Here is a 26,094-nt window from a genome sequence, read left to right on the forward strand (position 1 = left end):
CATTGTATACCCCTATCATTGTACCCAGTGCTACGGAATTTGGTGGCGCTATACATTGTTGATGATAGGCGGCCATCGGTACACATCACCTGCCTACTTTAGCCTTTGCGCATGTGCAAATTGTTCTCTCGCTCATCTCTGCATCCACGTGCACTCACGATTAGCGCATGAATATTGGCAAGATCCAGGAATCCCCATAAGACACAGAATCGTGCTTGCGCAGAAGACATTGAGATTGGCGATTGACGCGTGTGCTGTTTCACGAAGCCTCGTGAACGCTCTCTGATCTGATGTAGAAAGCGGGTGGGTCCGCTCTATACGTCAAGCACAAGAAAAGAAGGAAGTAATATCTGGGAGGAGTCAGACATCGCAACGGTAGGGAGATATCAATATAGACATTTAAAAAAAAAAGAAAAAAAAAGTTCAGGATTACGTTAGGGTAAGCTTAACTAAAGTCTTGCAAAGTAATAAAACTTAACTTTCACTTTGTTTGAATTTCCTTTTAATGAACCACTGATATGGTAGAATTGCATAATTAACCTGCACAATTCAAAGACTGCAAAGACTGCAACAGCACTTAATCTGAATTTTAAATAAGCAGTAAGACTGTGCAAAATTTGATAATGGAAGTTATATTTGAAAGGTGTCTTAAATCTGCATACTTTTATCTGAATCGTGAAAGTTTAATTTGACTTAAGGGTAATTTTAAGTAGGTTTTTCTTTTGATTATTCTTAATTCAGACTAAGGGTAAGAGGAGATTTTTTTTTTTTATGTTTAGTAAACTATTTTATTTTGCTTGGAGCAAACTTTCATTCAGATTAGGACATCTGGAAAAAAAATGTTTTTGCTTTGGTACATTGCCACTTCCTGCAAAATATTTGAAATTGGATGTTCTATTTCAGTTCTTAGAAGGTTTTTGGGCAAATTGGCGGTTGTGTCCCCCCCCCCCCCCCACAATTTTTTTTTAAGATACTTGGCTTTTATCTCTTTGCTTTGTTCAATTAGACTAACAAGGTCTTGTCTTATGTTCTGAATTTGAACCTGTTCACTCTTGTTTGAGTCAGATTGGATCCTTCTATAGAAGAGGAACAAGAGGTCAGTCCTGAAGAAGAGCTCTCCATTATTTATGTGGGCTCAATGCAATCTTCTGTTAGAAACGGGTATTTCCAATGGGATGTTAATTCCACAATTTGCTTTTCCAGGAGATTGTGGATGTGGACATTCTGGAAATAAATCTATAGTCTCAATCAAGTTCCACAATATTTCTATCCCTTCCCAGATATTCATGCCCTGGGAGTGATGCTATGTGTTTTCACGATTCCCCCTCATTCCTCACTTTCTGGAAAAAGGAAAGTAACATTTTCAATGATCCTGTTTATTCATTTTTATTTTTTTCCCCCAGTCATTGGTTCCTTTTTTAGTTCAAGCTGCAAATTAAACAACTTTTGTTTTACACTGCCAGTGTCTCAAGATATATTTATTTTTTTTCCCCCTAAGGACCTTTTTGTTGCATACTGTTTGTCAGTTTACAGCAGATGAAAATTTTCATCTCCAGTAACTCAGACATTTCTGAAAGCTAGAAAGAAAACCACATTTTTTTTTTTTTCCTTGGATGAATCAACTATGCCTCCACTATAAATATTCCTGTTATTTAATTTCTTAGATGTTAGTTTTTCTGATAGGTATTAGCGCTCCAACTCTGAAAATTTTTAGTCTTTTCAAATTCAAACCATATCTGGGAAAATCGGCACAATATCTGATATCTTTCACACTTTGGCCCATATTCATCCAGGCAAGAAAACTACAGTTCCATATTGAGTTCTTATTTTAGTTTTGGAAGCCTTTATAGATATTCATTGTGAGTTTCTAGTGTTAAAGGAGGTGTGTTTTTTTTTTTTTTTGTCCAGGGGGAGCGGGTTCTCACTTGTAAGCATTACCCAGGGATATGGGCCAAGATATAGAAATTTGATTATTTTTTGGGGTGTTCTAGTTTTTCTCCATATTGAATTCTTATCTTGGTTTTGCAGGCTTCTCCTTTCTGAGCCTATGCATCAGGTTTTATTTCTTTTGCCTCTTTACTCTGGTAGAAAGAACCTGTGTTGCGCTTTTTTTTTTCTTCCTATCTCTTGCTTGGCTATACGTTAGACCACTAGTTTTAAAACCTGTCCTCCAGAGCACAGGTGAAATTTGCTGATTAGTAAACATTGTAATTTTACCTGCACTCACCCAAGGTAAACCTGAAAATCTGTCCTGTTAGGTCAGGGGAGGGGTTTATAGAGCTCTTGGGGTTTAGTAATTATTGCTGCTTTCTAGTGGCAGGGAAGAGTAGTCTTCAGGAGTAATGGATCATGGACTCTTGCCATCATGAAAGAAATGTATTTATCAGGTAAGTATAAATTATGTTTTTTTCTCAAATCGCGTCAACAATTGGCTCTCTGAGGGCTGCATTTTTCTAAGCTTTAGCGCTTTTGCAATATAACCTACCCCAGGAGGAAAATCCATATCAATTAGTTGTCAAGGTAGAAAAACGTGGAGAGATGAGGAAATTCCATCAAAATGTTCTCCCATACAGAATACCATTTCCTTAACGACCAAGGACGTGTCAGTCATTAGCTGACACTTTTTGTAGGATGTGCCTAAGGACATGCCTGACGTCGTCTGGGGTTTCAAGTGCTTCAAGGTGCTTTCAGGGTATTGCAGGCATCACACTGCAATACACTTTTTTTTTTTTTTTTTTTTTTTTTATTTATTTATTTTGTTACTTTTTTTCTTACCCCCTCTTTGCCGATTGTTGGTGTGTTGATTGTTAGCCAGAGCAGGAAGGCGGGTGGGCAGCCAATCGATGGTTATGCTCCGTATCCTGTTAGTCCAGAGTGCGTGCAGTGGGGCGGGAGCGCTAAATTAAATTGTGGGAAGGGGGAATCAATTTTGGGTAAGGGAGAGGGGGAGAGTATTGAGGGGGGCAGCTACACTACAGAAAATTGGGGGATTTGTGTGTGTGTGTGTGTGTGTGTGTGTGTGTGTATATGTGTATCTAATCTATCTGTACCCAGTTTATTTAAAAAAAAAAAAAAAAAAAAAGCCTTTTAGATGGCGGCAACTAGGTAGAAGGGGGAGTGTTAGAGCTGGGTGGGGATCAGGGAGGTTGGGGGCTAAGGGAGATCCAACACTGCAGAATAACTAAAACAAAAAAGCCTTTTTATAGTACTGGCAGACGTTCTGCCAGTAATTAAGATGGTGGTGACAATTGTGAGGTGGGGAGGGAAGAGAGCTGTTTGAGCGGGGTCAGGGAGTGGGATTTGTCTAGTGGGAGGCTGAGCTCTACACTAAAGCTAAAATTAACCCTACAAGCTACCTAATTAACCCCTTCACTGCTGGGCATAATACACGTGTGGTGCACAGCGGCATTTAGCAGCCTTCTAATTGCCAAAAAGCAATGCCAAAGCCATATGTCTGCTATTTCTGAACAAAGGGGATCCCAGAGAAGCATTTACAACCTTTTGTGCCATAATTGCACAAGCTGTTTGTAAATAATTTCAGTAAGAAACCTAAAGTTAGTGAAAAAGTTAACTTTTTTTTTTTTTTTGTATTTGATCGCATTTGGCGGTGAAATGGTGGCATGAAATATATCAAAATGGGTCTAGATCAATACTTTGGGTTGACAAAATGTAGAAACTATTTAGCATGGGTGTTTTTTGGTGGTTGTAGATGTGTAACAGATTTTGAGGGTCAAAGTTAGAAAAAGTGTGTTTTTTTTTTTTTTTCCCATTTTTATTCCTCATATTTTATACTTTTTTTTTTTTTTTTTTTTTTTTTTTATAGTAAATTATAATATGATGAAAATAACAGTATCTTTAGAAAGTCCATTTAATGGCATGAAAACGGTATATGTGTGGGTACAGTAAATGAGTAAGAGGAAAATTACAGCTAAACACATTCTCGTGGTACCCTTATAAAGAATATGCACATATCCTACAGCAGTGGGAGCTAGTTGCCGATGGTGCCTGCACAGATTTGGCCAACTAGATGTGTTGTATTGACTGCCAGTAGTGCAAATATGCTGTTCCTTCAGCAAAGAATGAAGCAATTTAGTTAAAAGAAGTAACTTGAAAACGTGTTTAAACTGTATGTTCTATTCAAATCATGATAGAACTTTTGGGGTTTCCTGTCCCTTTTCTCTTGTCAAGTGTATTCAGTCCACGGATCATCCATTACTTATGGGATATATTCCCTTCCCAACAGGAAGTTGCAAGAGGATCACCCAAAGCAGAGCTGCTATATAGCTCCTCCCCTCACATGTCATATCCAGTCATTCTCTTGCAACTCTCAACATAGTAGGAAGGTGTGAGAGGAGTGTGGAGTTTTTATACTTAATTATTTCTTCAATCACAATCAAAAGTTTGTTATTTTAAATGGCACCGGAGTGTGCTGTTTTTCTCTCAGGCAGTATTTAGAAGAAGAATCTGCCTGCATTTTCTATGATCTTAGCAGAAGTAACTAAGATCCACTAGCTGTTCTCGCACATTCTGAGGAGTGGGGTAACTTCAGAAAGGGAATAGCATGCGGGGTCCCCTGCAGATGAGGTATGTGCAGTAAAATATTTTTCTAAGGAATGGAATTGACTAAGAAAATACTGCTGATACCGATGTAATGTAAGTACAGCCTTAAATGCAGTAGTAGCGACTGGTATCAGGCTGATGAATGTATGTGCAGTAAGTAATTTTCTAAGGAATGGAATTTGACTAAGAAAATACTGTTAATACTGAAGTAATGTATGAGCCTTAACTGCAGTAGAAGCGACTGGTAGCAGGCTTGTTAATAACACTACATAACTTTTAAAATGTATGTTTAAAACGTTTACTGGCATGTTATTCGTTTTTGTGAGGTACTTTGGTGATAAATCTTTTGGGGCATGATTTTTTCCACATGGCTGACGTATATTTCTGCATAGAAACGGCTAACTGAGGTTTCCCACTGTTGTAATATGAGTGGGAGGGGCCTATTTTAGCGCTTTTTTGTGAAGTAAAAATTCAGTCAGTCTTCCTGCTTCTTCCTCCTTGATCCAGGACGTCTCTAGAGAGCTCAGGGGTCTTCAAAATTCATTTTGAGGGAGGTAATCAGTCACAGCAGACCTGTGACAGTGTGTTTGACTGTGATAAAAACGTTTATAATTATTATTAAATTGTTATCCGTTTTGGGTATTAAGGGGTTAGTCATCCATTTGCTAGTGGGTGCAATACTTTGCTAACTTAATACATTTACTGTGAAAATTTGGTTGCTATAACTGATTTGGTTCATTGTTATTTCAACTGTGACAGTTTTTTTTTTTTTGTGCTTCTTAAAGGCGCAGTAGCGTTTTTTATATTGCTTGTAAACTTATTTGAAAGTATTTTCCAAGCTTGCTAGTCTCATTGCTAGTCTGTTTAAACATGTCTGACACAGATGAATCTGTTTGTTCATTATGTTTGAAGGCCAGTGTGGAGCCCCATAGAAATATGTGTACTAAGTGTATTGATGAATGGGTATCTTGAAAAAGCCCGGAACGCTGGTGAAACGCGTAGAAAACTGTGATAGAAAGTTGTATTGCAAGGAATCCCTTTGCCAACCCAGACTGTGGAACCCATTCCAAAAGGTACATTATCATACTGGTCGGAGCTAAAGAAACCAGTCACCTGTCTGTAACCTGCGTACAAGGAGTACTAAGTGCAGGAAGACTAACGGACCTCACACAGATCTACACCTGCGTACACCTGAGTACTAAGAGCAGGTAAAGAAGCCATCGGTTTATAGGAGAGCTTGCGCAAGTTGAAGAAAGCCGAATCGCTGCACCGCTACGTTTACCCAAACTTAAAAGACCGGTAAGCCTAGAGACTTCAACCACATTCAAAAAGAGGTAAGACCACCTATGAAGCGGGGTTAACACATGAAGAAGGAGGTAAGACCACTTATATAGCGGGTCAGATATACCTCATAAAGTGCCATTTAAATTTACTGCAAATAACACACAAGCAAGATTGTCGCCCTGCTAAACATACTGGATTTTTTACATCTATTTGGGAACTTTGCCACTCTATTCATTTGAACTTTGGTATTTTATCAATTGAACTTGGATATTATATGAACTGTTTGAAACAATTGTGTTACTAAGAGAATCTTTCCAACAATTTAACAAATCCTTTTGTTTCAATATACAGACCACACTTCTAAGTAATATTTGTGGACATCGTTACTTTACTAGGAAAGACTCAAAATTATCTGGGCTCTCTCATTAATATTTTATTATATTAATATCTGTTTTTACTTTGTGAGTCATTAGCGAAATATTTTATTTATATAGATATACAGCTGTGTATTTTATATTTTTTAGTTTTTTCTCATCATATGATTGTAATATAATAAACTTTTGAATGTACTAAAATGCATTTGAAATTTATGTGAATAGAACACATGTATTCTTCCTAAATACAAATTCCAGTAACGGTTATTTTAAAAATAAATGTATACTTATTTCTATGGATATTTAATTTTCTATTTGATTTAGGTAAAGTATATACATATAAAACATATTCAATAGGTAATACATATATTTCCTCTCATAGTTTTTAATACTATTTAGCTTTTAGTAGCGCCACTCTCAACTACAAATTACTAAGTGTATTGATGTCACTTTGAATAAAAGTCAGTCTTTATCTGTAAAGAAATTATCACCAGACAACGAGGGGGAAGTTATGCCGACTAACTCTCCTCACGTGTCAGTACCTTCGCCTCCCGCTCAGGAGGCGCGTGATATTGTGGCGCCAAGTACATCAGAGAGGCCCATACAAATCACTTTGCAAGACATGGCTACTGTTATGACAGAGGTATTATCTAAATTGCCAGAATTAAGAGGCAAGCGCGATAGCTCTGGGTTAAGGACAGAGCGCGCTGATGATGTGAGAGCCATGTCCGATACTGCGTCACAATTTGCAGAACATGAGGACGGAGAGCTTCATTCTGTGGGTGACGGATCTGATCCAGGGAGACCGGATTCAGAGATTTCTAATTTTAAATTTAAGCTTGAGAACCTCCGTTTATTGCTAGGGTTTCTACTTTAGCTAAACGTACCACTATCCCGGTGGAGGATAGTTGTGCTTTTTCGGATTCAATGGATAAAAAATTAGAAGGTTACCTTAAGAAAATGTTTGTTCAACAAGGTTTTATCTTACAGCCCCTTGCATGCATTGCGCCTGTCACTGCTGCTGCGGCATTCTGGTTTGAGTCTCTGGAAGAGGCCATTCGCACAGCTCCATTGGATGAGATTATGGACAAGCTTAAAGCACTTAAGCTAGCTAATGCATTTGTTTCTGATGCCGTTGTACATTTAACCAAACTAACGGCTAAGAACTCCGGATTCGCCATCCAGGCGCGCAGAGCGCTATGGCTTAAATCCTGGTCAGCTGACGTGACATCTAAATTGCTTAATATTCCTTTCAAAGGGCAGACCTTATTCGGGCCCGGCTTGAAAGAAATTATTGCTGACATTACTGGAGGTAAGGGTCATACTCTTCCTCAGGACAGGGCCAAATCAAAGGCCAAACAGTCTAATTTTCGTGCCTTTCGTAACTTCAAGGCAGGAGCAGCATCAACTTCCTCCGCTCCAAAACAGGAAGGAACTGTTGCTCGTTACAGACAGGGCTGGAAAGCTAACCAGTCCTGGAACAAGGGCAAGCAGGCCAGAAAACCTACTTCTTCCCCTAAGACAGCATGAAGAGAGGGCCCCCTATCCGGAAACGGATCTAGTGGGGGGCAGACTTTCTCTCTTCGCCCAGGCTTGGGCAAGAGATGTCCAGGATCCCTGGGCGTTGGAGATCATATCTCAGGGTTATCTTCTGGACTTCAAAGCTTCTCCTCCACAAGGGAGATTTCATCTTTAAAGATTATCAGCAAACCAAATAAAGAAAGAGGCATTTCTACGCTGTGTACAAGACCTCCTAGTAATGGGGGTGATCCACCCAGTTCCGCGGACGGAACAAGGGCAAGGTTTTTACTCAAATCTGTTTGTGGTTCCCAAGAAAGAGGGAACCTTCAGACCAATCTTGGACTTAAAAATCCTAAACAAATTCCTAAGAGTTCCATCATTCAAAATGGAAACTATTCGAACCATCCTACCCATGATCCAAGAGGGTCAATACATGACCACAGTAGACTTAAAGGATGCCTACCTTCATATACCGATTCACAAAGATCATTATCGGTACCTAAGATTTGCCTTTCTAGACAGGCATTACCAGTTTGTAGCTCTTCCCTTCGGGTTAGCTATGGCCCCGAGAATTTTTACAAAGGTTCTGGGCTCACTTCTGGCGGTGCTAAGACCGCGAGGCATAGCGGTGGCTCCGTACCTAGATGACATTCTGATACAAGCATCAAGTTTTCAAATTGCCAAGTCTCATACAGATTAAAACAAAAGATTTTTTGCGCTCTTATGCCGACAGCAAAAAGTATCAAATTCTGATAGAGAGTATATACAATCCAAGTAACATGAATCTGTTATCAAAAAAGGACTAGACCACAGTACCTTGTAAAGGAGAAATTAGTTTGAGGATAAATTCTTGCAGCTGGTATCTTGCAGATTCTTTCTTTAATTGTAGAATGCTATCCAAAGCGGTTCCTCTGGAAAAGAGTTAAAATCCAATCTTTGTGCCTTTGTAGTGCAGCCTTGTTCCAGCCAGCAATTCACCGGTCTTGGCTCAGAGGTAGAAACATAAAACAAAGAAGAAAAAACAGGCGCACAAGGCACGATTCAAGTGTAAACGTTTAATAACAAAGTGACACATGCACAATAATGATTGCACTTACTAGATAAAAATAAATGATATGCATTAAAACACTCCTTGGGTCTGCAGCTCCTGTAACAGTGGCATAGATGGTCCTTCGCCTTTCAGCTCTTAGTCAAACAACATCAGGTTTTGGTAATCCGGATCCTTAACCTGAGCGTGTAACCGGCTTCTGTGTACAGATTGTTCTGCTTCCCAAATAGAGCGATAGTTTGTAGTGACTGGCCTGACGCGTTTCCCCCGACTTCGGCCAGGCTTTTTCAAAGGCTTCGGAACCAGGAGTTCCCTAGCGATGTTAGAAGTCTCAAAGATAATTCGCTGGGCAGAGTCTCACTCTTGCCACCTGTCAGCGATCTACATCCCAGGCGTGGAGAACTGGGAGGCAGACTTTCTAAGTCGCCAGACTTTTCATCCGGGGGAGTGGGAACTTCATCCGGAGGTCTTCGCTCAACTGATTCATCGTTGGGGCAAACCAGAACTGGATCTCATGGCGTCTCGCCAGAACGCCAAGCTTCCTTGTTATGGATCCAGGTCCAGGGGAGGACCCGGGAGCGGCGCTGATAGATGCTCTGGCAGCCCCTTGGGTTTTCAACATGGCTTATGTGTTTCCACCATTTCCGCTGCTACCTCGACTGATTGCCAAGTTCAAACAGGAGAGAGCATCGGTGATTCTGATAGCGCCTGCGTGGCCACGCAGGACCTGGTATGCAGACCTAGTGGGCATGTCGTCCTGTCCACCATGGTCTCTGCCTCTGAGGCAGGACCTTCTAATACAAGGTCCTTTCAACCATCCAAATCTAATTTCTCTGAGGCTGACTGCATGGAGATTGAACGCTTGATCCTATCAAAGCATGGCTTCTCTGAGTCAGTTATTGATACCTTAATACAGGCACGGAAGCCTGTTACCAGAAAAATTTACCATAAGATATGGCGTAAATATTTATATTGGTGCTAATCCAAGAGTTACTCATGGAGTAAGGTTAGGATTCCTAGGATATTGTCCTTTCTACAAGAGGGTTTAGAAAAGGGCTTATCTGCTAGTTCGTTAAAGGGACAGATTTCTGCTCTGTCTATTCTCTTACACAAACGTCTGGCAGAAGTTCCAGACGTCCAGGCTTTTTGTCAGGCTTTGGCTAGGATTAAGCCTGTGTTTAAGACTGTTGCTCCTCCGTGGAGCTTAAACTTGGTTCTTAAAGTTCTTCAAGGGGTTCCGTTTGAACCCCTTCATTCCATTGATATTAAGCTTTTATCTTGGAAAGTTCTGTTTTTGATGGCTATTTCCTCGGCTCGAAGAGTCTCTGAGTTATCTGCCTTACATTTTGATTCTCCTTATCTGATTTTCCATTCAGACAAGGTAGTTCTGCGTACTAAACCTGGGTTTTTACCTAAGGTAGTTTCTAACAGGAATATCAATCAGGAGATTGTTGTTCCATCATTATGTCCTAATCCTTCTTCAAAGAAGGAACGTCTTTTGCATAATCTGGACGTAGTCCGTGCCCTGAAGTTCTATTTACAGGCAACTAAAGATTTTCGTCAAACTTCTTCCCTGTTTGTCGTGTACTCTGGACAGAGGAGAGGTCAAAAAGCTTCGGCAACCTCTCTCTCTTTTTGGCTTCGTAGCATAATACGTTTAGCCTATGAGACTGCTGGACAGCAGCCCCCTGAAAGAATTGCAGCTCATTCCACTAGAGCTGTGGCTTCCACCTGGGCCTTTAAGAATGAGGCCTCTGTTGAACAGATTTGCAAGGCTGCAACTTGGTCTTCGCTTAACACTTTTTCAAAATTTTACAAATTTGACACTTTTGCTTCTTCGGAGGCTGTTTTTGGGAGACAGGTTCTACAGGCAGTGGTTCCTTCTGTTTAATGTTCCTGCCTTGTCCCTCCCATCATCCGTGTACTTTAGCTTTGGTATTGGTATCCCACAAGTAATGGATGATCCGTGGACTGAACACACTTAACAAGAGAAAACATAATTTATGCTTACCTGATAAATTTATTTCTCTTGTAGTGTATTCAGTCCACGGCCCGCCCTGTCTTTTTTAAGGCAGATCTAAATTTTAATTAAAACTCCAGTCACCACTGCTCCCTATGGTTTCTCCTTTCTTGTCTTGTTTCGGTCGAATGATTGGATATGACATGTGAGGGGAGGAGCTATATAGCAGCTCTGCTTTGGGTGATCCTCTTGCAACTTCCTGTTGGGAAGGGAATATATCCCATAAGTAATGGATGATCCGTGGACTGAATACACTACAAGAGAAATAAATTTATCAGGTAAGCATAAATTATGTTTTTAATGATCAGGTTACCAGAAGAGGATAATGTTTATCTTTTGGTTTTCCCACATTGGGCTCCTAAATGGTAGACTTATGCATGATCGAAAAATTTGTTTCGGATCGATTGGAATTTGGAAAAATTCAAATTAATTCGTTTCGGATTCAAATAAATTTGTCTGGGTTCGGTTTGGAAATTCGGAATTTTGGTATGTGTTAGGTGGGATATGCTGTGTATTAGACTAGTATTATGTACTGTATATTAGGTGTAACCCATAGCAGAGTGATATAACCTAATATACTGTACAATACTAGTGTAATCCATGGCCATCTGAATCTACCGAATAAATCCGAACTAATTCGGATTTATTTGGTAGATTCAGCACTATTTCAATTCGGAAATTCGGATCGATCCGAATTTCCGAATCTATCCAAAATGAATCGCACATATCTACTAAATGGTCTACTTGAAGCAAACTGTTCCATCTGTACCCACAATTGTAACTTTATAAACCAATCTACTAACCTTTGTAAAAAATATAGCAATCCTACATTTATGGAGGTTTATCTATTAGATCGAACATGTTTCTTGTCGCAGATAAAATTGTATATGTGACTTTGGAGGAGCTTTATAAAGTGAGATGAAACTGGTATAGGTAGGAGCTTGCATTTTATATAAAGAACCTGAAGGTAAAACATTAATCGCAATACTGTTCTCGCTGTGGTGTGTGTGTGTGGGGGGGTTGTGTCCTTGGTCGTTAAGGAAATGTATTCTGTATGGGAGACCATTTTGATGGAATTTCCCCGTCTCTAAGTTTTTCTCCCTTGACAACGCTAATTGATATGGATTTTCCTCCTTGAGTAGGTTATATTGGATCTGCAACAAACAATATTTTTAGGTTAGGGTTCATAGTTTAAATTCAAACAAATCATTTATAGAAGCAGTTAAATAGCTAAACATTTTAAATTTTATCGGCTTGCCATCTAAGAGCCAGATTATATGTGGCGCGATATTGAATGCTCTTGCTCAAGAGTTAATTCCACCAGAAGTAAGGTTTTTGCGTGTTGGGTAGCGCTCATAAGCTATTGGCAAATTATTCGGTCACGTGCTAACCTGACACGCAAAAAAGCCAATTTTGCATGTTTTCATCTACTTAACTGCAAAGGGCTCGTATGTATGAAATGTATGTGCAATATTTTTATTAAATGGTGTTATGAGTGTAACTGTATTTTTAATGTATTTTTTATTTTGCAAAACTGTTTACCACAGCTCTGAGGACACACTAACCTGACTAGCGTTGACTTCAATTGCGCTGAAGCGATCGGGTTTACTTTCAGCTTGTAAAATTAGCAAAAAACCTGACACACAAACACCCACGATAAACCCCTTTTTTGCTTGTGCATAACTGTTGGCACTCAACTCTGGGACTTAACGGGCATACTGGTTTGATTTTATTAATTGCATCCATTTTAATATTTCATATTCTGAAAAAATGTTTGCTAAAATTGGGTACTGATTGAAATTCACAAATAAATGTAGGGCTCTAGGGTTAGCAGCAGATTCAGGGCATGTAACAAAACAATACATAATCTGCATGTAATTTATGATCTTTATTCCCTATATCTTCTATATTTTGATAAAGTATAAAACAAATCTATATATATTTTTTTTTTTTTTTTTTTTTAGTGGTTCACTTTGAAGGTTCACTTGGACAAGTGGCTGTTTCAACTTGTTATTGCCCACGAAGAGCGATCGATGCAGTTTATTATGCCATCCCAGATGAAGTAAGGTTTGAAAAAGTAGCAAAATTTTGTGGTTTATAATGCATTGCAAATGTATGTTATGAACAGACTATCCTAATAGGTCACCTGATAGTAATAATATTTCTTTCTTTCATGTAATTGGCAAGAGTCCATGAGCTAGTGACGTATGGGATATACAATCCTACCAGGAGGGGCAAAGTTTCCCAAACCTCAAAATGCCTATAAATACACCCCTCACCACACCCACAATTCAGTTTTACAAACTTTGCCTCTCATGGAGGTGGTGAAGTAAGTTTGTGCTAGATTCTTCGTTGATATGCGCTTCGCAGCAGGCTGGAACCCGATTTTCCTCTCAGAGTGCAGTGAATGTCAGAGGGATGTGAAGAGAGTATTGCCTATTTGAATACCATGGTCTCCTTCTACGGGATCTATTTCATAGGTTCTCTGTTATCGGTCGTAGAGATTCATCTCTTACCTCCCTATTCAGATCGACGATATACTCTTATATACCATTACCTCTACTGATTCTCGTTTCAGTACTGGTTTGGCTGTCTACTATATGTAGATGAGTGTCTTAGGGTAAGTAAGTCTTATTTTATTATGACACTCTAAGATATGGTTGGGCACTTTATATGTAAAGTTTTAAATATATGTGTTTAAACTTATATTTGCCTTGATTCAGGATAATCAGTATTCCTTATTTCAGACAGTCAGTTTCATTATTTGGGATAATGCATATGAAATATTTTTTCTTACCTTAAAGAATTTTTATCAATTGACTTTTTTTCCCTGTGGGCTGTTAGGCTCGCGGGGGCTGAAAATGTTTCAATTTATTGCGTCATTTTTGGCGCAAATTTTTTTTTGTCATTTCCGGCGCCCTAATTGACATCGGAAGTTTGCGTATGGTTGCGTCATATTTGACGTTCAGACATTTTTTGCGCCAAAATTGTGGGCGTAGTTTTTTCGGCGTCACAGGATGTGGCGTCATACTTGGCATTGTACTTGGCGCCAAAAATGTGGCATTTTTGGCGTCAAAAAATGTGGGCGTCATTCTTGTCTCCACTTTTTTTTTTTTTTTTCATTATAAATTATATAATAAACTATTTTCCGTACATGTTATGAATGCACCTTAAATCTAACACACAGAGTAAATTTACTTGACAGTTGAATATATTATAATATACAGTTTGCTTGTTGTACTAGAAACTCTCTATGTGGCAGCTGAGGCCACTTTTGGACCTCTTAACTGAATATGGAGATAGAGAGAGTTAACATGCACACTAGGAGACTACTCTTGAGTCTCAAAGTAAAACCTCTATTTTCTATTTATAGAAGCATACACAAATGACTTATAATATTATAACTGGTTTGAAGGATTCCCCATGTTAAAGTGAACCAGCCACTCAAGGGCCGCAAGATGCTGCGTGAGACTAGAAGGGGGAGTATGGGGACCAAAAATAAAGGGGCCACATGTGGACCCATTAATTAGCCAACATAGAAGGGAAGGAACCATCTTAGGGGCATTGAAACGTATCCAAATGAAACAAAGATTTGGCTGCAATATCTCTAACAGGTACATAAGAAGAACATACAATATGGGCACAAATAATCTTCTAGATCTACTATGTGGAAAATTCTCATTGCATATACAAAAGTACTGTAATATTTCTAAAGTCCATTAACCAAAAAAGATAACTAAGTGGTGAAGTAGTGCAGCACAGTATATAATCTTGCTTACGTGTAGTTGTCTACTGGTACTGCTACTATGAGGGTAAAGTAACTTTAGGGGTACTGATCATCAAGACTAAAAGGTGCCACCCCGGCCGCTGATGGCACCTCCAGCCAGAAAGAGAATAAATTAGGGATTACAGCGACCATACTGAAGGTACAATCATAAAGATTGGTTATCAAGAGTAAGAGGGGATAAAATTAGGCAATAAAAACAAATGTAGAGAATTGTAATGCTCTAGTGCTGTACTGTACCATTCCTTCTGGGTTACAGAGGTGTGTGACTAGATGAGGATAGCAATTAACTAGACTATGACTATTGTGAGTTAGAAGTGCAACTAATTCACACAAAGGAGATATTTTGGCTAAGTGTTATAATAAGCAGCCTGCGTTGCGAATATAGGGTAGTCCATTGAGCTGCAAAACATATAGTTATATATTCTGAATTTTCCAAGCAGCCATTAAGATTACTGTAAATTTAGTAACAGGGTTGTAACAGTATAAAATGTCTATAATCTGACAAGTTTAACTTAGGCTAAGTGGAGGCAAAGCTCAAACTGGACGATAACTATTATGGATGCACCAAATAACACCTGACTGTGTGGGAACTTACTCCGATAGCAAATGTATTTCAATTAAAACAAAGTAGAAGATATCTTACAATATGGGCATAAGATAACACACCAGCCTGCTAACTATATACACAGTGGTGTTGGATGACACTGGCAGTCATTGGAATCACTAAATATAAATATAACCAGGTGTGTTATTATAACATAGGATATTAACTTCCTACATCTGACTTACCCTAGACTAAATGTGGTCAAGGCATTAACTATACTGTGCCTGTTGCAGATTATCAGTATTACCTCTAACTGCGTGCAAACTCACTCCATCCAGAGAAGCATATCACGTTTAACTGTTAGAAACATTAGTATATACTCCCAACCAGCCATTAGGGTTACTGTATTTAAGCATGAAAAGGGTAAATATAGTAGCATAACACATCTACTGCCCATAACAAGTGTTAACTAAGATTAAACAGTGAACTGGGCTATTTAACACATAACAATCTACTGAGGAAGGCAGACAAAAATATACAATAACATATAGGAAGGTTTCAGACAAGAAGTCCCCATGAGTACCACATCGTATAGAACTATTACAGTGTATTTGTGCTACCGGTAATGTCACTGCAAAATAAAAGCAACTTGCAATACCATATACAGAGAGCTTGTCTAGTAGTGGTGACCTGCTATAGTATTAGAGGGACTCCTCCGGATATAAGCCCCTCAGTAGTCTCAAAAGTGAGATTCATCAGCAGGGCTGCAGAGCTTCAGTCCCCCTTATCCCACTCCCTGACGGGTGTCATGTAAAGGGCTCCGCTTGCTATAGAGTCCTGTGCGCAAGGAGTAAATGTTCCATGTACCTATCGCTTGTAAGTGTCCCACTGCAGGGTTGCCCAGCCTAGCCTGGATAGTTGAGAGCTCTCTGCCTCTCCTCCCTCCAGCTCCGGTTACTACAATAGGTGTTCGGCTAGCAGGTAACAGGCTGCGGTAAACACACTGTGTGATTAAAGTTAACAGTCTCTCCAGCCTTTGTTACCATTATGTGCGGATGGACAGAGGTTAGTAAGCTGGGGCTATCGAACCCGCGGGTCTCTCTCCGCTTCTCAAAGTCCTGTGAAGGGCTCACCGCAGTGAAGGGCAATGAGTACCGGGGGCGCACAGCCCGTGTGTTTACTGCTTGTGAGTCTATTGGAACAGTCAGGGAGTTTCTATATATTTCACTTACCGCTCTGGACCTGATTATGGGCGGGCAGTTAGGAGATAGCAGATTAGGTCTATCCATTAGTGTGGAATTAGAGCGGGTCTGAATCTGGTTCTCAACATCTTCTATCTGTATCTGATATGCGGATCTAATAAGCCGTCCACTGTAAGGTTGAACCTCCATGGTTGCTATGCCCTGCTGCTGGGTGATTTTGTTTCCGCAGGAACTGATGTTATCCTCTTTCCTTGACCCAAGATTTCTCTCACCGTCTGTACTCAGGGGGGCCCCCGTAAATGCCATTCCGGTAAAGAGTCTGCAGATTTCAGCCTCCAAGCTCCGGTAGTATTCTCTTATGAGCTGCGTCACATCTCTTTCCCATTTGTTTAGGGCCTCCATTTTCTTCTCCGATTCTCTACCCTTTATTAACCGGTTCGTGCGCAGCTCCGTTTCCCCAATCGATCTACTTGTATAAAGGATAACCTGAGAGATGGTTCCCTTTGTAGGAAAGTGGACAGTCGAATTCTGACTGCTATACCCCAGGTTACTGGGGGGGGGTGTCGAGGTCCTGCCTCAAGGCCGCCGCCTAGGAACTCAATGGGCCAGATCTGGGTCCTAAAGATCATGAACTCTGCAAAAGTAGTGTAGGTCAATGCTGCTTTCCTCCATCTAATCAAAGATGAGGTAAATGGTAGTATATTATGCAGATTTACTGCGTTAATCGGCGGATTGAGCAGATCCCCTTAGGAACAACAGATATTGCGACCGTTCATGGCCGCTGCCTAGCCACGCCCCCGTCTCCACCTTTTTTTCACATTATTTCAGTCTCATTTTTTCATTGCTTCTGGTTGCTAGAGGCTTGTTCATTTGGCATTTTTTCCCATTCCTGCAACTGTCATTTAAGGAATTTGATATTTTTGCTTTCTATGTTGTTTTTTCTATTACATATTGCAAGATGTCTCAACATGACCCTGGATCAGAATCTACTTCTGGAAAGACGCTGCATGATGCTGGTTCTACCAAAGCTAAGTGCATCTGTTGTAAACTTTTGGTAACTGTTCCTCCGGCTGTTTGTGATAACTGTCATGATAAACTTTCTAATGCAGATTGTATTTCCATTAGTAATAATCCATTACCTGTTGTTGCTCCTTAAACATCTAATGTTCAGGATGTCCCTGTTAATGTAAAATAATTTGTTTCTAAATCTATTAGGAAGGCCCTGTCTGTTATTCCTCCTTCCAGTAAGCGTAAAAGGTCTTATAAAACTTCTCATATTTCAGATGAATTTCTGATGAAGTGACCGTCATCATTCTGACTTATCTATTTCTGATGAGGATCTATCTGGTTCAGAAGATTCTGCCTCAGATATTGACACTGATAAATCTTCATATTTATTTAAGATGGAGTTTATTCGTTCTTTACTTAAAGAAGTGTTAGTTGCATTAGATATGGAGGAGTCTAGTCCTCTTGATACTAAATCTACAAAGCGTTTAAATTCGGTTTTCAAACCTCATGTACTTATTCCTGAAGTTTTTCCAGTTCCTGATGCTATTTTAGAAGTAATTTCTAGGAAATGGAATAGTCTGGGTACTTCATTTACTCCTTCTCAAAGGTTTAAGAAAGTGTACCCTGTGCCATCTGATAGATTAGAATTTTGGGATAAAATCCCTAAAGTTGATGGGGCTATTTCTACTCTTGCTAAACGTACTACTATTCCTACGGCGGATAGTACTTCCTTTTAAGGATCCTTTAGACAGGAAGATTGAATCCTTTCTAAGGAGAGCTTATTTATGTTCAGGTAATCTTCTTAGACCTGCTATTTCTTTGGCTGATGTTGCTGCAGCTTCCACTTTCTGGTTGGAGGCTTTAGCGCAACAAGTGTCAGACCATAATGCTTATAGCATTGTTAAACTTCTTCAACATGCTAATAACTTTATCTGTGATGCCATTTTTGATATCATTAGAATTGATGTCAGATATGTCTTTAGCTATCTTAGCTAGAAGAGCTTTATGGCTTAAATCTTGGAATGCAGATATGACTTCTAAGTCAACTTTGCTTTCTCTTTCTTTCCAAGGTAACAAATTATTTGGTTCACAGTTTTATTCTATTATTTCAACTGTTACTGGGGGGAAAGGAACCTTTTTGCCTCAGGACAAAAAATCTAAAGGTAAATACAGGGCTATTAATAGTTTTCGTTCCTTTCGTCAGAATAAAGAACAGAAGCCTGACCCTTCCCCTAAAGGAACGGTTTCCATTTGGAAACCTTTTCCAGTCTGGAATAAATCCAAGCCTTTTAGAAAGTCAAAACCAGCTCCTAAATCCGCATGAAGGTGCGGCCCTCATTCCAGCACAGCTGGTAGGGGGCAGGTTACGATTTTTCAAAGATATTTGGATCAATTCGATTCACAGTCTTTGGATTCAGAACATTGTTTCTCAAGGATACAGAATAGGTTTCAAGATGTGAGAAGATTTTTTTTTTTTCTCTCTCGCTTTCCTGGAAACCCAGTGAAGGCTCAGACATTTCTGAAATGTGTTTCAGATCTAGAGTTGGCTGGGGTAATTGTACCTGTTCCAGTTCTGGAACGGGGTCTGGGGTTTTACTCAAATCTATTCATTGTACCAAAGAAGGAGAATCCCTTCAGACCAGTTCTGGATCTAAAAATATTGAATCATTATGTAAGAATACCAACATTCAAAATGGTGACTATAAGGACTATTCTGCCTTTTGTTCAGCAAGGGCATTATATGTCCACATTAGACTTACAGGATGCATATCTTCATATTCCAAATCATCCAGATCACTATCAGTTTCTGAGATTCTCTTTTCTAGACAAGCATTACCAGTTTGTTGCCCTTCTGTTTGGCCTGGCAACAGCTCCAAGGATCTTTTAAGAGGTTCTCAGTGCCCTTCTCTCTGTCATCAGAGAACAGGGTATTGCGGTATTTCCTTATTTGGACGATATCTTGGTACTTGCTCAGTCTTTACATTCTGCAGAATCTCATACGAATCAACTTGTGTTGTTTCTTCAAAGACATGGTTGGAGGATCAATTTACCAAAGAGTTCTTTGATTCCTCAGACAAAGGTAACCTTTTTGGGCTTTCAAATAGATTCAGTGTCCATGACTTTTTCTCTAACAGAAAAGAGAAGTCTGAAGTTGGTTTCAGCTTGTCAAAACCTTCAGTCTCAGTCATTCCCTTCGGTAGCTTTTTGCATGGAAATTCTAGGCCTCATGACTGCTGCATCGGACGCGATCCCCTTTGCTCGTTTTCACATGAGACCCCTTAAGCTTTGTATGCTGAACCAGTGGTGCAGGGATTATACAAAGATATCACAATTAATATCCTTAAATCCCAATGTTCGATCTTCTCTGACTTGGTGGTTGGATCACCATCGTTTAATTCAAGGGGCCTCTTTTTTTCGTCCAACCTGGACTGTGATCTCTACAGATGCGAGTCTTTCAGGTTGGGGAGCTGTATGGGGATCTCTGACAGCGCAGGGGGTTTGGGAATCTCAGGAGGCGAGATTACCAATCAACATTTTGGAACTCCGTGCGATTTTCAGAGCCCTTCAGTTCTGGCCTCTTCTGAAGAGGGAATTGTTTATTTGTTTTCAGATGGACAATGTCACAACCGTGGCGTATGTCAATCATCAAGGTGGGACTCACAGTCCTCAAGCTATGACAGAAGTATCTTGGATACTTGTATGGGCGGAATCCAGCTCCTGTCTAATCTCTGCGGTTCACATCCCAGGTGTAGACAATTGGGAAGCGGATTATCTCAGTCGCCAGACGTTACATCCGGGCGAATGGTCTCTTCACCCAGAGGTATTTCTTCAGATTGTTCAAATCTGGGGACTTCCAGAATTAGATCTGATGGCCTCTCGTCTAAACAAGAAACTTCCCAGGTATCTGTCCAGATCCAGGGATCCTCAGGCAGAAGCAGTGGACGCATTGTCGCTTCCTTGGAATTATCATCCTGCCTATATCTTTCCGCCTCTAGTTCTTCTTCCAAGAGTGATTTCCAAAATTCGAATGGAACGTTCTTTTGTACTGCTGGTGGCTCCAGCATGGCCTCGCAGGTTTTGGTATGCGGATCTCATTCGGATGGCCAGTTGCCAACCTTGGACACTTCCGTTAAGACCAGACCTATCTCAAGGCCCATTTTTCCATCAGGATCTCAAATCATTAAATTTGAAGGTATGGAAATTGAACGCTTGATTCTTAGTCAAAGAGGTTTCTCTGACTCAGTAATTAATACTATGTTACAGGCTCGTAAATCTGTGTCTAGGAAGATTTATTATCGAGTCTGGAAGGCTTACATTTCTTGGTGTTCTTCTCATAAATTCTCCTGGCATTCTATTAGAATTTTACAGTTTCTTCAGGATGGTTTGGATAAAGGTTTATCTGCAAGTTCTTTGAAAGGACAGATCTCTGCTCTTTCTGTTCTTTTTCACAGAAAGATTGCTAATCTTCCTGATATTCATTGTTTTGTACAGGCTTTGGTTCGTATCAAACCTGTCAAGTCAATCTCTCCTCCTTGGAGTCTTAATTTGGTTCTGAGGGCTTTACAGGCTCCTCAGTTTGAACCTATGCATTCTCTGGATATTAAATTACTTTCTTGGAAAGTTTTGTTCCTTTTGGCCATCTCTTCTGCTAGAAGAGTTTCTGAGTTATCTGCTCTTTCTTGTGAATCTCCTTTTCTGATTTTTCATCAGGATAAGGCAGTGTTGCGGACTTCTTTTCAATTTTTACCTAAGGTTGTGAATTCTAACAACATTAGTAGAGAAATTGTTGTCCCTTCATTGTGCCCTGATCCTAAGAATTCGAAGGAGAGATCTTTACATTCTTTGGATGTAGTAAGAGCTTTGAAATATTATGTTGAAGCTACTAAAGATTTTAGAAAGACTTCTAGTCTATTTGTTATCTTTTCTGGTTCCAGAAAAGGTCAGAAAGCTTCTGCCATTTCTTTGGCGTCTTGGTTAAAGTCTTTGATTCATCATACTTATGTGGAGTCGGGTAAGTCCCCGCCTCAAAGGATTACGGCTCATTCTACTAGGTCAGTTTCTACTTCCTGGGCTTTTAGGAATGAAGCTTCTGTTGATCAGATTTGCAAAGCAGCAACTTGGTCTTTGCATACTTTTACTAAATTCTACCATTTTGATGTTTTCTCTTCTTCTGAAGCAGTTTTTGATAGAAAAGTACTTCAGGCAGCTGTTTCAGTTTGGTTCTTCTGCTTATAATTTCAGTTTTTTTCATTATTAAGATTAAAACTTTTGATTTGGGTTGAGGATTATTTTTTTCAGCAGAATTGGCTGTCTTTATTTTATCCCTCCCTCTCTAGTGACTCTTGCGTGGAAGTTCCACATCTTGGGTATCTTCTATCCCATACGTCACTAGTTCATGGACTCTTGCTAATTACATGAAAGAAAACCTAATTTATGTAAGAACTTACCTGATGAATTCATTTCTTTCATATTAGCAAGAGTCCATGAGACCCACCCTTTTTGTGGTGGTTATGATTTTTTTGTATAAAGCACAATTATTCCAAATTCCTTATTTTTGATGCTTTCGCTCTTTTCTTATCACCCCACTTCTTGTCTATTCATTAAACTGAATTGTGGTTTGGGAAACTTTGCCCCTCCTGGTAGGAATGTATATCCCATACGTCACTAGCTCATGGACTCTTGCTAATATGAAAGAAATTAATTTATCAGGTAAGTTCTTACATAAATTATATTTTTAACACTGCCTCTCAGTAGTACACCTATTTCAAAATCTTTTTAAAATTGTAACTTTAATTGGTTTTTATGTAACGACAACTTTTTTTTTTTTTTTTAGTTCAATCCTATAAATGAAAAAATATTTTCTTTACCATTTTCCTCCACCACAGGATATTAAAGCTATTGGGCACCAGCGGTTGAGGATTCTTAAACGCATTGAGAAGGTCAGTAATGTTCTAAGGAGGTATGTTTATAATTTATTCTCTGTCAGATGTTGATAAACCTGTCTTCTTGTGTAGGTGCTTATGTGGCCTTGTGTAGGTGCTTAATAGACCTAATAATTGGAGCCTCATTGCACTAGTGCTTTTTTTCAGACTTCCCCTCACTTCCTCATCCCTGTCTGCAACATTGTGTTCCTCTATGTAACAGTATATATGTGTGTGTATATAGTTTTATATACTATTTTTAACTTTGATTCCTAAACCACAAAAGTTTGAAAATTAAAACAAATTTTGCATCACTTGCAGAAGCTTTTTTGTTTATGTAATTCACAAATTTTTGTACTTTTCAGTTGTTCTTAATGCTGTTAGAGGTTGAAGAACTAGAACGAAAGATCCCACATTTGCCAGAAGAGCAGCATGTCCGCTTCAAGCAGAAACAGAACTATAAAGTGCAAAGACTCTATGAAGCCCTAAATGTCCGACCATGTAATGATAATGAGTATGTTGTAAAAACCTACCTGTATTTAGATAAGCTTTCTTTTCTAGAACTGCTGTTTTTTAAAATAGAGAAACTGATTGTAGTATGACCATAGCAAAATGATTTGTGTGTTTTGTTGCTTTACCAAAATATAACTGTAAATTTTGGATCTATACAAAGTGCTTTTCTTTTCTACAGGTGGTGAGTCTATGATCCATTAATCCTGGGAATTACTCTGCTCTACCACTAGGAGGAGGCAATGATTCCCAAACCCCAATAAAACTCCTCCCACATACATCCAGTCTTTATTTGCCTCCACTGGAGGTGGTTGAAGAATAAAGAATTACATTTTATTTTTCAGAGGGGTTTTTAGTCTTGATATCTAGTTCCCCTCAGTACAGGGATCTATATGCGGTATGGCTTGTGATTTTTTTTTTTTTTTTTGGGAGGAGAGAGTATTATTATAGGGGGTTGTAGCAAGGTCAGGGCAGGATATTGTGGAAAAAAACAGGGGAATAATGAAAAGGATTCGGTCCCAGGAGTATGTATGTATATAAACACACATACACATTTATACACATATTTTTTCACCAGCAAATAAGCAGCAGACAGCCAAAACAGTACTGAAACATCAGCAGAGGTTAACCCCTTCCCGCCCTTATGACGTTCTATGCCGTCCTAACCGCACTGGGCTTTAGTGCCCTTAGGACACTATAGATCATCATAGCCGTTTGGCTGTACTGAAGACAAAAGGTGCTTCCTGAATGGGATCGCAAGCTGGAGGTGGTGCCCAGCATCATAGGCAATCCCCCTCCCGACATTAGCCCATCATTGAAATCATGCAACCGCTTAAACTATCCGGTAATTTATTTATTTTTTACATTGGAACTTTGTTCTGATGTAGAATGAAGACAAATAAGTCCAGGCAGGAGGCAAAAAAGGGAGGCAAAAGACAAAGTCCCTGCGACCGAGTATGGAAGGTTTATGGGGGGGGGGGGGCTAATGATGACCGGTAGTTCAGTTTAGACACGCCCACTATTAGGAGGGTGGGCTTTTCTGAGGCGGCAAGATAGTGTTGCAAACATCTGGTTTCTCCTTCTGTGCAGTCCGGTATAGAGGGGTTTGTTGTGGCTCTGCTAGCAAGGAACTTGTCTTCTGGTAGCCTGTTTGAGCAGCTCTGGGTCCAGATCATTGAAATCTCTTTCAGTTTTCCAGCAGGACAGGTAGGCACCTGTGGATCCTCTACAACTCTCCAACCTTATTCAAAAACACCTCCCCCACATATCCTCTGCGGTAACTAATCTGCTGTCTGCTTTTCCCATGCTGCAGGGAAAGTGCAAGAGGAAATGTAAAGAATCAGTGAGTAAGGTTTCTGACAGTTGTGGCTATTCCGAATGTTCCCTCCCAGAAGTCTGAGCAGGAAGATACTTCGGTAGCATCTGAGGGTGAAATCTCAGACTCAGACGGTGTAATTCCTTCTTCTGATGCTGAAGTTGTATCCTTCAGGTTTAAGCTAGAACACCTCTGTTTGTTACTTAAGGTTTTGGCCACCTTAGACGACTCCGACACGACTGTTTTAGTCAATCCTAAGAAGTCTAGTAAGTTAAACAAATACTTTGATATACCTTCCGTGGTGGAGGATTTTCCTGTACCAGACCGGGCTACAGAGATTATTGCTCGGGAATGGGAGAGACCTGGTATCCCCTTTTCTCCATCCCCAATTTTTAAGATGTTTCCAATAGCTGACTCTATCAAGGAGTGTTGGCAGATGGTGTCAAAGGTGGAAGGGGCAATTTCCACTTTGGCTAAGAGAGACACTATCCCCATAGAGGATAGCTGTTCTAAGGATCCTATGGATAAGAAGTTAGAAGGGTTGCTTTAAAAGATGTATGTATTGCTACTGTCACCAGTGCAGCAGCATACTGGTTTGATGCATTGTCTGATTCTATTTAGACAGATACCCCCCTTGAAGAGATCCAGGATAGGATCAAGGCCTTAAAGTTGGCCAATTCCTTTATTATTGATGCTTCTTTTCAAGTTAAGTTGGGAGCAATGATTTCTGGTTTTGCTGTACTTGGCCGCAGAGCCTTATGGTTTAAGTCCTGATCTGCGGATGTAACGTCTAAGCTTTTGGCGATTTACCTACAAGGGTAAGACCTTGTTTGGGCCGGCTTGGCTGAAATTAATTTAGACATTACGGGAGGAAAGGGTAATTTCCTCCCTGAGGAATAAGCAGAAAGGACGTCATGTTTGTTCCTTTCAAAACTTAAGGGTAAGCCTTCCTCTCCCTATGCCAAGCAGGAACAGTCTAAGTCTTCCTGGAAGTCCAACCAGTCTTGGAACAAGGGAAAGCAGTCTAAGAAGCCTGTTAATGACTCAGTCAGCATGAAGGGTCTGCCCCTGATCCGGGATCTTGTGGGGGTAGAGTTATTTATTTATTTTTCTTCACTCTGGTCTGCATTCGGGATGTTCCGGATCCCTGGGCGGTGGACATTGTGTCCCAGGGATACAAACTAGAGTTCAAGACCTTTTCCTCCCAGGGGCAGGTTTCTTCTCTCAAGAATATTTGTAGACCAGATAAAGAGGCGTTCTTACACTGTGTCCGGGACCTTTCCATCCTGGGAGTTATAGTTCCAGTTCCCAAGAAAGAGGTAACTTTCAGACCAATTCTAGTCCTCAAGAGTCTAAACAGCTGCTGCCTATCTGCAATCCACATTACAGGAGTGGACAATTGGGAAGCAGATTTTCTGAGCAGACAGACCTTTCACCCAGGGGAGTGGGAACTCCCTTTAGATATTAAGATGTTATCTTGGAAAGGTGTTTTTTTGTTTTTTTGTTTCTACGAGCAAAGGAAATTGCAACAAGAGTCTCTGCACTCTCAGCGTTGCAGTGTGAATCCTCTTACCTTATTTTTCATTCGGATAAGGTAGTTCTGCGTACTAAGTTGGGTTTCCTTCCTAAAGTGGTTTCGTATAGGAACAATCAAGAAATCGTTGTTCCTTCCCTGTGTCCTAACCCGTTTTCTCATAAAGAGTGTTTACTGCACAACCTAGATGTCATTCATGTGTTGAAATACTATTTACAGGTGACTAAGGATTTTCGCCAGTCTTCTGCCTTGTTTGTCGCTTTCTCTGGGAAAGGCAAGGCTCAGAAAGGAGTCAAATTTATTTGGCCTATGAAACTGTTGGACAGCAGCCTCCTGAGAGAATCACAGCTCATTCCACAAGGGCTGTTTCCTCCTCCTGGCCATTCAAAAATGTGTGGAACAGATTTGCAAGGCTGCAGCTTGGTCCTCTATACACCTTTTCAAAATTCTAGAATTTTTTTTTAC

The 26,094-nt window shown here is 39.9% G+C and overlaps 1 protein-coding gene across 1 annotated transcript in view; it reads left to right on the top strand.

The window, feature by feature from the left end:
- Nucleotides 1–26,094, top strand: part of PATL2 (PAT1 homolog 2) — a 106,822-nt gene that overhangs the window by 48,961 nt on the left and 31,767 nt on the right. The window contains exons 12-14 of the mRNA XM_053705958.1: nt 12,772–12,869; nt 22,235–22,288; nt 22,636–22,784. Coding sequence (XP_053561933.1) covers nt 12,772–12,869; nt 22,235–22,288; nt 22,636–22,784 — 301 coding nt within the window. The remainder of the gene's footprint in view (nt 1–12,771; nt 12,870–22,234; nt 22,289–22,635; nt 22,785–26,094) is intronic.

The sequence above is a fragment of the Bombina bombina genome, chromosome 3, assembly GCF_027579735.1.
Source record: "Bombina bombina isolate aBomBom1 chromosome 3, aBomBom1.pri, whole genome shotgun sequence".
In the NCBI taxonomy this organism is placed as follows: Eukaryota; Metazoa; Chordata; class Amphibia; order Anura; family Bombinatoridae; genus Bombina; species Bombina bombina.